This window comes from Loxodonta africana, chromosome 12, assembly GCF_030014295.1.
Source record: "Loxodonta africana isolate mLoxAfr1 chromosome 12, mLoxAfr1.hap2, whole genome shotgun sequence".
In the NCBI taxonomy this organism is placed as follows: Eukaryota; Metazoa; Chordata; class Mammalia; order Proboscidea; family Elephantidae; genus Loxodonta; species Loxodonta africana.
Genome location: NC_087353.1, coordinates 75,515,664 through 75,530,042, shown reverse-complemented (window position 1 = coordinate 75,530,042; position 14,379 = coordinate 75,515,664). Strand labels below are relative to the sequence as shown.

General features: G+C 37.8%; 1 protein-coding gene across 6 annotated transcripts in view; it reads right to left on the bottom strand.

Annotated features, from left to right (window-relative positions):
- CCP110 (centriolar coiled-coil protein 110) overlaps nt 1-14,379 on the bottom strand; it is a 28,646-nt gene that overhangs the window by 13,946 nt on the left and 321 nt on the right. For 4 of the 6 annotated variants that reach the window (XM_023558800.2, XM_003418800.4, XM_064295646.1 and 1 more), the window contains exons 2-4: nt 9,643-9,798; nt 6,098-6,226; nt 1,379-3,020 (exon numbers count right to left, since the gene is read on the bottom strand). In XM_023558800.2, the coding sequence (XP_023414568.2) occupies nt 1,379-3,020; nt 6,098-6,226; nt 9,643-9,783 (1,912 nt within the window). In that variant the 5' untranslated portion in view covers nt 9,784-9,798. Of the gene's footprint in view, nt 1-1,378; nt 3,021-6,097; nt 6,227-9,642; nt 9,799-12,180; nt 12,645-12,671; nt 13,724-14,379 lie in introns of those variants that run through there. The other 2 variants (XM_064295644.1, XM_064295645.1) reach the window with 2 other exon arrangements.

The window sequence follows — 14,379 nt, the reverse complement described above, 5'->3', positions numbered from 1 at the left end:
GTACACCCATGAGCATATATAGGTTTGGAAGAGGATATTTCTACAAACATACTTGTATGTGCTACAAGATATCCGTGTATACACTAGAGCACATGGGTGGCAAAGTTATGAAAACTCCTTAGCCATAACCAAACACCTCGAGGGACTGAGTCACTAGGCTTGAGGGCTTAGGACCATAGTATCAGGGGACATCTAGGTCAACTGGCATAAAAACAGTCCATAAAGACAATGTTCTACATCCTACTCTGGTGAGTAGCAACTGAGGTCTTAAAAGCTTACGAGTGGCCACCTAAGATACAACTCTTGGTCTTTTCCCATCTGGAACAAAGAAGAGTGAAGGAAATCAAAGACTCAAGGAAATAATAATTCCAAAGAACTAATGGAAAACACGAACCACAGCCTCCACTAGCCTGAGACCAGAAGAACTAGACAGTGTCCAGCTACTACTACCAACCACTCTGACCAGGATCACAACTGAAGGTCCTGGACAGAGTGGGAGAAAAATGTAGAACAAAATTCAAATTCATAAAAAAGACCAGACTTTCTGGTCTGATAGAAACAGATGGAACCCCTGAGACTACTGCCAATAGACACCCTTCAAACCTGGAACTGAACCCAGTCCCAGAGATCGCCTTTCAGCCAAACAACAGACATGCCTATAGAATCAACAATAACACTCGGAAGAATGTGCTCCTCAGAATGATCAACCATATGAGACCAAAAGGGCAGCATCTTTCCAAAAACAAAGTTCTGAAAGCAGGAAGAGGCAGGAAAGATGGGCAAATGGAACTGGGGAACTCAGGAAGGAAGTGGGTGGAATGCTGTCATATTGAGGAGTTAATATCAAAAACAAAATGTGTAAAAAATTGTTGAATGGGAAACTAATGTGCTCTGTAAACTTTCACCCAAACCACAATAAAATGTTAAAAAAAAAAAAATTAGAAACCATATTCTAAAATACCAAGTGGACTATGGAAGCTTCATAATTTAAATTAAAAAGGTCATTAAAGAAAAGAAAGCCTATTAAATGGCAATAAATAGTGCAGTGGTTAAGTGCTTGGCTGCTAACCGAAAGGTCGATAGTTCAAATCCACAAGCCACTCCAAAGGAAAAAGACGGGGCAGTCTGCTTCCATAAAGATTACAGCCTTTATGGCCAGTTCTACTCTGTCCTATAGGGTCACTGAGTCAGAATTAACTCAATGGCAATGAGTTTGGTTTTTTGGTTTTGGAGTTACAAACTCTCTAATATGATAAATGAAATTAAGTACCCCGATAAACATGAAAACAAGTTTGTTTTTTTGTAAAATGTCATTTAAAAATATTAAATAAAGGCACCATCTGCTTAGTAGGCATCAAATGCTTCAAAATTTCCTTACCTTTTGAATTATTTTCTAACATTTTATTCTTGTTAATGCAGACAGACCCCTTAGGGTATCTTTTTTCCAACAAAGGCTGCCTTTCTTGTTCAGCTATTCCAGTTGTTATGACATAAGGATAGTTTTCATTTTGCAAACTATCAATATCTAAATCAAGTCTCCGTTTAACTTTCTCAAAACTGTTTTCCAAAAACTGGTCATTTCCACAGGACACAGTAGGTGTGTCCATCTGTTGTCTATTATTCTGGTTTTGCATCAGTAAAGGAGATGGGTTCTTTACATCGTAAGACTTATTCAGTTCCATCTGTAAACTGCAGTTTTTCTCTAGCACATTGGCTGACTTAAGACCACTCATGGTCCCAAAGTTTTGACTTGCTATACATTGACTGCTGCCATATGGTTCATGAGATCTTGGCACTACGGTACAAGCACTGTTCATTTTGTGTGGTCCTCTCCCATCAGATATTACCTGACCTTCCACAGGAGCAAGTCCGTGAATAATTTTATTTTCTAACTGATCTCCTGAAGACTGACATACCTGATTTGATTTACCTAAAGCCATTTCTTCTATAGTTTCAGGTGTATTTCTACAGTCATAAACCTTGCTTGAACAACGTCCTGCTAAATCAATTGGTAACTTTGGCACAGTTTCAGGTATATTTGTTTTTTCATCAGTATCTTGAACAATTAAGTCCACTGCCTGTTCTTTTCCTTTAGGGCTTAATTCACAGGCATTTATTGGGTTATTTATAAGTATATGACATGCTGATGATGGCCTTGAACGTCTTCGATGCATTTTAGGACTCATACTTGGCTCTGGACTAGGTAATTTGGCATATGAACCAGTAAGACTTTTGATAGCATTATTTTCAGGAACAGGAGTGGGAACGGCTTTAAAATCAGAATCTAAAACAGCAGGATGGCCAGTTCGCATAGGTATGTCCACTTTAGAAAAGCTACCTAAAACGGATGTGTTCAGGCCACTTGCTTGAGGGGAAGCACCTTGGAGGAGAACATTTGATTTATTAAGGCTTGGCTTGTCAGGAATAACTGAGCCGCAGAATTTGCCTATCAACTGGGGTTTCTCCTTTACACATTCAGTCACTTTAACAGCATCATTTTCTTTGTCTGAAAGACTCTCATTAAAACTGCTCTTTGCACTGCTTCTCAGAGTGCGTTTAGCTTGTTCTTTTTCTATATATTCCTTTGACTTTTTCATTAGGTTTTGAAGACTCATTATGTAGGGATCTGGAGTGACTTCTTCCAAAAGTGATGGATCGTGTTCTTCATTTTTCGGGAATCGACTATAAGAAACCAGAGTCTCTTGTGGGGTTGCTGAAGAGGTCTTTGGAGAAGCTTCATTTTCTGCATGATTATTACCTGAACCATCACATTGCCTCAGAGAGCTAAATTCTTCTGAGTCACTAGCTAAGTCTATTCCATTAGATCTAAACTGGTCCTCATTATCCAAAGGCAAAACTCCAGTCATTTTTTCAAGCTTTGCTGAAGTAGACCGTTCAGTAGGGCTTGGCAAGCTATTTGGAAATGTAGCAGGGACATTCAAGTTTGTGACTTCTGAATTAGAATAAATGGTTTCAGTCTCCCAGTGATCAAAATCACTGGCATTAGGTGCTTTTCTAACCTGAAAAGGAAAATATAAAAATTAACATTTCCTCACCGAACAGAAAAGCCTTTGATTTCATTATTTTCTAAAAATGCAACTAAAATCAAAGACTTAGAGTTCTAATATTTAAAAACACAAACAAACAAAAAGAAACTAAGATGACCTGTATTCTGTGATATCCTACATCACATAGGGCTCACACATTTTTGCTCACATCAGTCTATTTATTAAACAAGATTAAAGAAAAAAAAGGAACTTATGTAATCTGATACAAATATGAACATATATGTGTATACACAGGTGCATATATGTACAGATACACACATACATCCATACACTCACATGTATATATATACACATACACAAACAGATATATGTACCATTTAATCTCAGAATAGGAGCATTTTCCTAAACTTTTTTCTGTTTTCCTAAACTGTTTCTCCTATGAGAGCTATCATTATAGGATACGAATGTATGAATTAAATAGCAATTAATTAAATCTCTTATACAAATGATTCCTTCTTTAACAGAGGCTAACTTGACCAGGATACTGATTATGCAAAAATAATTCAGTAATAGGATTCTCCCAGGTGTCCACTCCAGATTTTAGCTACAATCCCTCTATAAAATGAGGCAAATTTATAGTAAATGATTACTCAGACATGTAGCTTAACTTACTCAGAAATAAGAATAATTTCAACTTAAAATCAAATTAATTAAAACAAAATTCAATTACATTAACTTATGGTCAGTTAAAAGCAGCAACCTGATAATGTGTTTTGGGGGTAAGCAAAATAGGTAAAAATTTGATAAATTAAGCTGAGAAAAACTGTATACACAAAAGATCCAGCAGAAAAAAAATTACATTTTATATCACATAACTGACTATGCAAAAGAAAAAAGAGTGAACAAGGATAGTTTTTAAAGATTATACAAACATATAGTAAAGTGGTAAAAACCATTATCATAGGCTCTAGAATCCTAAATATTAAAAGATTTTTATGTTGTTTTTGTATGTGCTTGTTTTTTTCCTAGACCATACGGCACTCCTGGTTCTATTTTTCAAATCCCAAGACGTGTAATGGTTTCTAGGTACTACACAATAAACAATACAACAAGGAGTAATAGCTCAGTTACTACCTCAGGACCAAAATAAACCAAAAGGGAACATATTCATGAAACCCACAAACATGTTCATAGGTTTATACAATAAAAATTATTCCTGGATATAAAATATTTCACATTTTTTTATATTCAGAGGCTATGTTTTTTGTATACCACTAAAATGAGGTTTTAGTTCTATAGGTTAAATAAATTTTTTTGAAAAACCTATCATAGAATCATAGGTTTTAGAGGTAAAACACCTCAGAAATCTATTTATATTTATATAAAGTTTCTCTATCTGTATAATTAATTCATTACAGTTCAACGTTGTAAATTCTCAGACTCAAATAAGTTTATTAAATGAACATTTGCTAGCTTTCCTCAAAGGACGAATAGGGACATGCCATTTTTGTTTCAATAACAGAAAATATTTACCAACTGCTCTGACAGGGATCACAACAATAGAGGGTCCCAGACAGAGCTGGAGAAAAATGTAGAACAAAATTCTAACTCACAAAGAAAGACCAGACTTATTGGTTTGACAGAGACTGGAGAAACTCCAAGAGTCTGGACCCCATACACCCTTTTAACTCAGTACTGAAGTCACTCCTGAGGTTCACCCTTCAGCCAAAGATTAGACAGACCTATAAAACAAAACAGACACAACAGCCCAGGGGCAAGGACAAGAAGGCAGGAGGGGACAGGAAAGCTGGTAATGGGGAAGCTAAGGTCAAGAAGGGGAGACCACTGACATGTGGGGTTGGCAAACAATGTCACGAAACAATATACAGCATTAATTGTTTAATGCGAAACTAATTTCATCTGTGAACTTATATCTAAAAAAAAGAAAGAAGGAAATATTTATTGTCCAAAACCCACCTCTTAACCACTCTGCCACCAGGGCTCCGTAGAGCTCTATGTCACATTTTTTTTTTGAAAAGTAAATATGGATAGTAATTATAATCTACGAATTAAAATCACTACCTACTACACAGAAAAATGAAGGCAGCAGTTAGTAAGAAATATGCTAAGGTTCACTATGCATGTGTCATCTAGTATAAATTACACAGACAAACCAGAAGCCCATAAGATTATGAACAAACAAAACAAAAACATTTATCTAGCAAAACAGTACTATATATAAGAGCAGAAATTATTTGTTCAATCTAATTCATTCATTTTTCTTTTTAGTACAAAATGATCCAGACCTTGAAAAAAATTGCTTACACAAATTTAAATCAAGCTTAAAAAAAAAAATCATTGAAAAACATGTACCAAAAAAAAGACAAAAACCCAAATCCATTGCTGTCAAGTCGATTCCAATTCACAGCAATCCTATAGGACAGAGCAGAAGTGCCCCACAGGGTTTCCAAGAAGCAGCTGGTGGATTCGAACTGCCGACCTTTTGGTTAGCAGCCATAGCTCGCTGTAGCCCTTATTGTGCCACCAGGGCTCCAAAAAGTGTAGGTGCGTTTAAATGATTTCCATTTGGATATAGGATGTATCTAGGGAATTCTATTTACCTAATCTAAATTGCATTTGTTCCTCTAAGATAGTAACTGTCACCAAACCAAACAAAAGGGCAGTTATTTACTTTTGCAGAGAATGAGAAAGAGGTCATTTAGTCTACACTCTGATTACTTTAGGAGTAAACTACAATGGTCAATTCTACCATTTTGTGACTAAGAATTCAATGCTTTTAGAGTCATAAGACGCAGACAATAAGCGATTATATTCAGTGCATGTCTCCATTGTTGAAATACCCTCTGACTCAAGTACTCAGCATCACTAACAAGCAAGTGGATTTTCTTTGCAGTAACTGAAATGAATTATTACAAATTATGAAGCTTTTCAAATGTTAAAAGTAAACTGTATTGGTAATTAACTAGTAAGTGCAAATATACTTCTGAGAAATTATCAATGCTGTTGTTTTGAATGACAATATCCTTATGATTTCTTAATTACAATCTAAAAGAACTTAAATGACACACCTGAACATTTTCAAGAATCTCCTGGACACGAGTCAATAAAGCTTTCTTCCTATTAACCTGCTTTCGTGCTTCTACATCAAGGGCCTTCTGCTTTTCCTGTTGCATTTCCTTTCTTCTTTCAATGTTAAGCTGTAAAACATCATAACATGTACTTATTTTTCAGTGATAAAACTACCATAAAAACAGGAAGTTTTGAATCAGAATGATTAAAGACATGTACAACAGGCAAAACTAGTCTATAGCGAAAGAAATCGGAACAGTGGTTGGTTGAGGGATGGGGGACTGACTGAGGCGGGCATGAGGGTCTGTGCTGATGAAAACGTTCTGTGTGGGTGGGAGTTATACAGGTATACACCATATATCAAAATTCACGGAACTGTAACACTTAAGATCTGTGCATTTCACTGTATGTGCATTATTATCAAATGAAAAAAAAAAAGGTTAAGAGAAGAAAAAAACCTGTTCACTTATTAAATGCTCTAAAATTAGAGAGCTACAATTAGTCTGTTGGACACTCCCGAGCTTTTCACTTGGCAGTATCTTCACTGTATCTGTTAGATTCTTCAACTTTGAATCTTCTCATCAGGGCACATGTTACTCTGTTGCCACAAAAAAAAGTCTGAAAGTTTAATGATAAAAGAAACAGATAATGTTTGATCTGCCTAAAAATGAGAACACATTTTTGGCTCCATGTCATTGTACTCATCAATAAAAATAAAATGGATCTAAAATAGTCAAAGGCTTCCAAGTATTATACCTTTTTACAATGAGAACGAGGCTGGGAGATGTTCAGTGCCTGACTAAGGATAAGCAACTAGTGAGTGGTACAATAGGTATTAAGGAGTCAGGAAGATGATTTTAGACTTACACAAATGGAAAATCATAATAAAATTATTCCAAAATTGCAATACTTATCTATTAAATACAACATAAAAGCATGGATTAAGATCTTTGACTATCAGATTTTGCTTATAAATAACTAGCAACTAATGGAGTTAAGGAAACCCTGGTGGTGTAGTGGTTAGGTGCTAAAGCTGCTAACCAAGGGGTTAGCAGTTTGAATCCACCAGGTGCTCCTTGGAAACTCTATGGGGCAGTTCTGCTCTGTCCTATAGGGCTGCTATGAGTCGGAATCGACTCGACAGCACTGGGCTTGGTTTTAATGGAGTTAAAGACCCTAAGCAACAAGGCTGAGACATTTTGGTCCATATTAAATTCATCAAGCAATATATCATCACATATCTTATCAAACTGTTGTTTTAAATTTTTTAATTTCTTATTTGTATGGTACAAAAGAATCATTCCACAGTTGACTTGCTAATCAAAAAAGAGAAAACGTATACCTGTAAGAGCTATGGCTGCTAACCACAAGGTCTGCAGTTCAAATCTACCAGCCATTCCTTGGAAATCCTATGGGGCAGTTCTATTCTGTCCTATAGGGTCCCTATGAGTCAGAAATGGCTCAACGGCGAGAAGTTTGGTTTTTTGGTTTAAAAAGCCATTTGGCAGTCACCATCATAAGTACATCATCAAACTAAACATCACTAACAGACGGACAACTGGACATTGTGTTACATCTGATTAATTTAATATGAAGTACACAGCATCATCATAAAAGAATCCTTGCCAAAAATGCTCAAACGGAGTCTAATAAAACTTTTAGACTTAACTTCCAGTTTATAAGAAGCATAGGAATAGAGGAACAAATTAACCATCACGTGAGGAAACAATTAGACAAATTTAAAATGTAGGACATGAGAGGTTTTTTTTTGGTATATACGTATAAATACACACATATACATAAATAATCTTAAAGGCACTGGGTTTTTTTTTTATGATAAAGTAAACACGGCATGTATGTTAAAAAAAAAAAATGCCATCAATATCAAAGGGTACATAATGAAAAGTGGGTCTTCCCTCCCATCTTATATCCCCTTACCTCTGCCCAGAGAAAGAATACCCTTATTTCAAAATCCAAATAGCAGTTAACAAATTAAGTAGATCCTATGAACCAGGTACTGTTTTAAGCAATTTGACATGCATTTGTTCTTTAATCCTCAAAACAGCTCTATGAGGTTGGCACTATTATTTATCCCCATTTAACAAAGGAGAAAAACAGGCCACCAGTTCACATAGCAGGGAAGCGGCAGAGCAATGATGATTTAACTCCAGGGCACAAGGCTCCAGAGCCTGGCCTTTTACCCACTTCACTACACTGCCTCTGTGCACATGTTCCATGCAGTGACCTTCAGCTCTAGGAGACCCTTCCATGCCAGCACATTTAGATCTACCTTACTCACTATACTGGCATGTGTGAAAGTCTTTAAAATGGACCAGTTAGTTAAACTAGTCCACTACCAACGCACATTTAGGTTGTTCATCAATCTTTTGCTATTTTAAATAACACTTTTACAATCTTATGCATATTTCTTTGGGCACATATACTAGTATTATTGTATGATATTCCCAAAAATGGAATTGCTGAGTCAAAGGTTATATACACTTTTAAATTCTGATAACTACCAAAGTGCTCATTAAAAAACCGTATCAACTTATTCTCTCAGCAAAAGTTCATTAACAGTGCCTTTTCCCCAAAAAAAAAAAAAAACTGCCTTCTCCCTGACAATCTATTAACTCTTTGCCAATCTAGTAAGTAAAAACTGCTACTCATTTTTGTTTCTATTTGCATTTCTTTAATTATGAATAAAGGTTAGATATCTTTTCAAATGTTTATAAGCCTTTATTTTGTTTTTCTGTGAACTGCCTATTTCTGTTCTTTGTCCACTTCTATATTAGGTCTTTTATTGATTTGTAAGAGCTTTTTCAATTCAGGAAATTAGCTCTTCTTTATATATGTTACCAGTATTTTCCCCAGTTTGTTATAAAACAAATTTTAAGAGGTAATTTTACTCATACTTAAAATAACAGTTGCTAAATTTTACAGCTTGCTCTGATTAAAAAAATAATCCTAGCAAGCCTAGATCCAAAAGACTATCAGGTGTTTCAAGCATCTCCAGTATGCTCACCGGGGGCCAGCCACTGCAGTAAGCAGTTTCCATGCTTTACCCCAAGTAAAGCTTCCCCCATTCTGAGAAGTCAGCACAGTTACAGCCACATTTACAGCTGAAGAGAACGAGGCTGGGAGATGTTTAGTGCCTAAGGATAAGCTACTAGTGAGTGGTACAACAGGCAGATTCACGCTTCAACCTGAGCCTGCCTCCAGAGCTTGAGCCGCACTGTTCATACTGCCGCTCTTTAGCCTTTAAGCTAAAACATACTTGGTACACATCAAAACCCAAGGCTACTCAGGAAAACAAAAAGAAAGGCGCTCAAGTTTGCATTTTTCAAATAATGTGTTCCATACCAATCTTCAGAAAAGCAAATTCCTTACTCATCCATCTCATTTGCCCTTCAGCCTTGACCTGAATGTCAGATATTTAAAAATATATTTCTTAGGCTGGCTGTAAAATAACTTACTGATAAAAGCTGAAGTCATTTAGTGGTTCACCGAAGGCAAACAATTATTTAAAAACAAGAACTTTTACCAGTGGAGAAAGGACAGCCACTCCATGGAAGCGAATTAAAGAGATGCTTTCAGATTGGACAGGTAGAAAGCTCTCCCCAGGTGGTGATGCTTCTTGGATTCTGGCAAGGCTTTTCTCACAGAACTTCTCATACTCCTCCATTTTCCCACAATCACACTACAAGAGAGAAAAATGCCATTTTTAATGTGCTGAGAAAAACAGATATAAATTTCATTTGATGAATCTTGTAGAGCACTAAAATATTTCTAGACTTCACAATTCTTAGAATTGGCCTTCTCAGAACTGTTTCACTGATCAGGAGCTAATTCTTGGATACAGGAAAATACAGCAAGACTCCGCCCAGGTAAGCCTTGCTTCATATATTAAATATTTCTGAACGTTCACATGTAAGTAAATCTTTAAATGTGAATAGTTTAGAAAAGTACAAGGAATGCACCAGCAAAACCTTCTTAACGGAAACAAAGTTCTATGCTACTTAACAAAATTTGAATTGTAAAATATACTAGATTTTCTTTAATAGGATTTAGCAACACAAGAAAAATTATACCATACAAAGGCAGAGAGGATTTTGTAACCAAAAAAGAAAGAAAGAAACTAAAAAGCCTATTTAAATAAAAAGAGGCTATTTATTTGTGCAATCTTTTTCTGTTATGGAACACAAAGGTCGTTACTTAAGTAGCTTAAGAATATATCTTGACTCCTTGGGCACTAACCAACTGGTCAGAGATAGTAAAAACAAAATCTATTGGCTCTGGTATTAATCCTATTATGTTGTTGAAAACTGAGACCACTGCTAACTACCTGGAACAATAAAACCAGTAATTTCACAATTTCTGAGAAATGGTGATGGTAGTAATGAAAAAAACAAGGCAACCAGGGAGGATTAGCCACCATATTCGTTTGTCTAAAAAACCCGCTGCCGTGGAGTCAATTTCGACTCATAGCGACCCTGTTCAAGATAGAACAGAACTGCCCCATAGAGTTTCCAAGGAGCGCCTGGTGGATTCGAACTGCTGACCTTTTGGTTAGCAGCCCAGCACTTAACCACTACACCACCAGAGTTTCCTATTCATTTGTCTAGCAAGCATTAAATATTCATTGATTTCCTGTTTGCATAGCATTATATGTGGTTCTGTTTCTTTTAAGTAAGTACAGGGGAAAAATATGAACAGAGACATCAACACAATCGTAGCCAGCAAGGGTATGAAAACAGAAAAAGTAATACAATAGTGTTCCTTTAAGTGTTCATTTTAAAACACTTAACTAATTAACCAAAAAAAAGCGGGTAAGACATTCAATTCATGATATGAGATATACAAAGATGAAATAAGATAGAATATGATACTCCTAGGCCTCAAGGCACTTAAAAATTCAGTACACTAAATTGTCAGGGAGAAATTATAGCTCAGTTCGAAATGAAGAAAAGGCATATTCAAAAGTATGATTAAATTATGAAAAAAGTAAGATACATTGCTACTTTTGACCAACTGGTAGTCTTATCAGTAACAGAACTTCTTCTACCATTCCATTTTTGTAATTGTTTCTCTGTTTAATTCATGCAAAGTGAGATTTTAATATTAAAAGAATGCTCCCTAGAGTATGACTGAGATTATTTTGCAAGCTTATAGTCATAAAAAAGTAAAAAAAAAAAAATACTTATTGCATGATAACCATAGCAATACTCATTTTTTTAATCTAAATTTCAACCCATATTAAGATGTCTTAACAACAAAAAAATACAGCAACTAAAATGTAAAAAGAAATTCAAATGATCCCATTTCTGCTAAAATACTTCAAAATACTTTTTAACACAATCCATGTATCCAGCATCACAGGGAACTTAAATAGATTATTCATACAACCACTGTAATATACTCCTATGCATACACAAGCAAAGCATGAAATTTTATTTTAAAGGTCAAGGAAACCTAAATAAAATATCTTTGTTAAGGATTGAATTGTGTCCCCCCAAAATACGAGTTATAATTCCTAACTTCTATGCCTGTGATGGAAACCCCGGCGGTGTAGTGGTTAAGTGCTACAGCTGCTAACCAAAGCCTCGGCAGTTTGAATCCACCAGGTGTTTCTTGGAAACTCTATGGGGCAGGTCTACCCTGTCCTATAGGGTCGCTATGAGTCAGAATCAACTCGATGGCACTGGGTTTATGCCTGTGATTGGAGCCCTGGTGGTGCAGTGGTTAACAGCTTGGCTGCTGACCAAAAAGCCAGCAGTTTGGACCCACCAGCCGCTCCTTGGAAACCCTACGGAGCAGTTCTACTCTGTTCTATAGGGTCACTATGAGTCAGAATCCACTCAATGGCAATTTTTTTTTAATGCCTGTGGTTATAATCTTATCCGAGAATGGGCTGTCTTTGTTATGTTAATGAGGCAGGATTAGTGTAGGGTGTGTCCTGAGTCAATCTACTTTGAGATATAAGAGAGATTAAACAAGCAAGAGAGAGAAGCAGAGATGACGTAAGAGAGATGCCAAGCCACATGAAGATCACCCAGGAGCGAGGCTCAAAAGAGACAAGGACCTTCCTCCAGAGCTGACAAAGAACGCCTTCCTCTAGAGCCAGGACTTCTAGCCTCCTAAACTGTGGGAGAAAACAAATTTCTGTTTGTTAAAGTCCTCCACTTGTGGTATTCTGTTAAAGCAGCAGTAGTTAACTAAGACAACATTTATGGCAATAGTTTGATTTTCTTTTAACAACATCATGTAAATATACCTCATTGCTTCAGAAAGTTAAATTCACGTCCCTTAAACAGTGCATGCTGTCCTTCACGTTTGTAGCATATTACAGCATAATTTACAGCACATGGTAGTGTTTCAAACATTCAAATAAAGGTACTAATTTAGAGATCATGGAAACTACCAAATGATCCTAGAGCAGGAGTGGATCCTTAGGAGATGGCACCTCAGGATCTCTCAGCTTCAGAGGGGCCATCCCTGACTATCCCATCTATACATTAGTGCCTCACTCACTATCACATTACCCTGCTGTCTCCCAGTTTTCACAGCACTTACCACTGTCTGAAATTATCCTACTTCCTTGGCTTTTTCTGTCTTCCTCCACCAAAATGTAAGCTCCATAAGCACAGGTCCCTTCTCAGTCTTGCTCACCACTGAATCCCCGACAGGTCCCTTCTCAGTCTTGCTCACCACTGAATCCCCGTTACGTAGTGTCTGCACACATTAGGTACTCGATAAAAGTATGGAATAAATGAATTAGGGTAATTAGCTCAAACAATAAGGTAAACCAGAAAAAGAGGAATACCAAAGAAGTAAGAAGGGAATTTAGAGACAGTAGTTTCATGTGTGACTCTGTTCTCAGAGAAACTGGTACCTCTAAAGTGCAAAGGCAACCATTTAAAAAATGAGCCGTCCGTACCCATACGATTAAGGATGAGGGCACAACATTTCTCACACCACAATTACCACTGTCAGCCAGGCTGTATTTTAAGGGTGCATTTGACTACAAGGCCACCCAGCCACAAATCTACTGCCCCATACTTTACCATCAGGCATTACTGGTCCACTTCCATTAATAATCTGTCAGTTGCAACAAGTTCAGACATGCTTTGTCTTCTCCATTTATACCATACAAGTATTACTGACCCTTCTCCACTTGAGCCTCTTAGCAAACCCCATATACTCAGGGCTCTACTATCTGCACCTCACCAGTACTCTGCCAAAAATGTCACTGATGAGAATGACAAAAGTAACAGAACAGTTCCTGCCTTGTTTTTCAGATCTGAGCTGATGGTTTACCCACCCATCAGTCCTCCACAAGATGTAAACTCCTGGTCCAGGCAGTAAGGGTGAGGTTTCTCATTCAGATACATACTGACTAGCTGTCTGAGTCACTTACCGTCTCCGTGCCTCGGTTTCTTCATTTGTAAAACAGGGATAATCAGAGTATCCCTCTCAAAGGGATTTTGTGAGGATTCAATGAGATAATGCATGTAGGGCAATTAGCATAGTGAAGGACATCAGAAACCATCAAAAATGGGGGCTGCTTTCATTATGAAGATGATGATGACTATGAATTTCTGGAAGGCAGCGACAGTGCTTGATTCCTGGTAAGATTCAAACGTAACTTAAAAAATATGGAAAGGGGGACAACAGCTTCCTCATTTCGCTGCTTCCAGACCCCTCTGCCCATCAAATCAATCTCTAGGCGCCCTACTTAATTGCCTAAATTGGAGGCAGGGAACTGGTCCCACACCCAGATGAGAATAGCAAAGGGTGGGAACCACCTAGCAGCATCAGGGGCAACCAAGAGAATTTGCTTTATTATCCTTACGCCCCCGAGAGTCGCAAAGGCAAAGTAAACAGCGCTCCTAGGGCCTTTGGTTGTGGCAACCCGCGTTCAGAAATGGCCAGTGCAGCCCCTGGGGGCCCCTCCCTCTCCAGCACCGTGGGAGAAGAAACACGGCCCCGAACAGTTCTATCAACAGGAGGTGATTTTTCGGCGTTGGGCTGGGTTGGGCAGCGTTTATTTACCAGGGACCTGTGCCCTCACCCAAACGCCCCGCGCCCACCTCACCCAGCTCCTCAGACAAGTTCCCAAAGGCCCATCAAGCGGTGCCAGCATCCGAGCATCACCTCCGCGCCCGGTGCCGCCGGCCCCCCAGGCTGTAGCCTCCTCACACCCGAAGCCTTTCAGGGGCTCGCGGCCCCGGAGCCCAGCACCTGCCCTCGGGCTCAGTGTGGAGCCCGCCCTCAGCTCCTC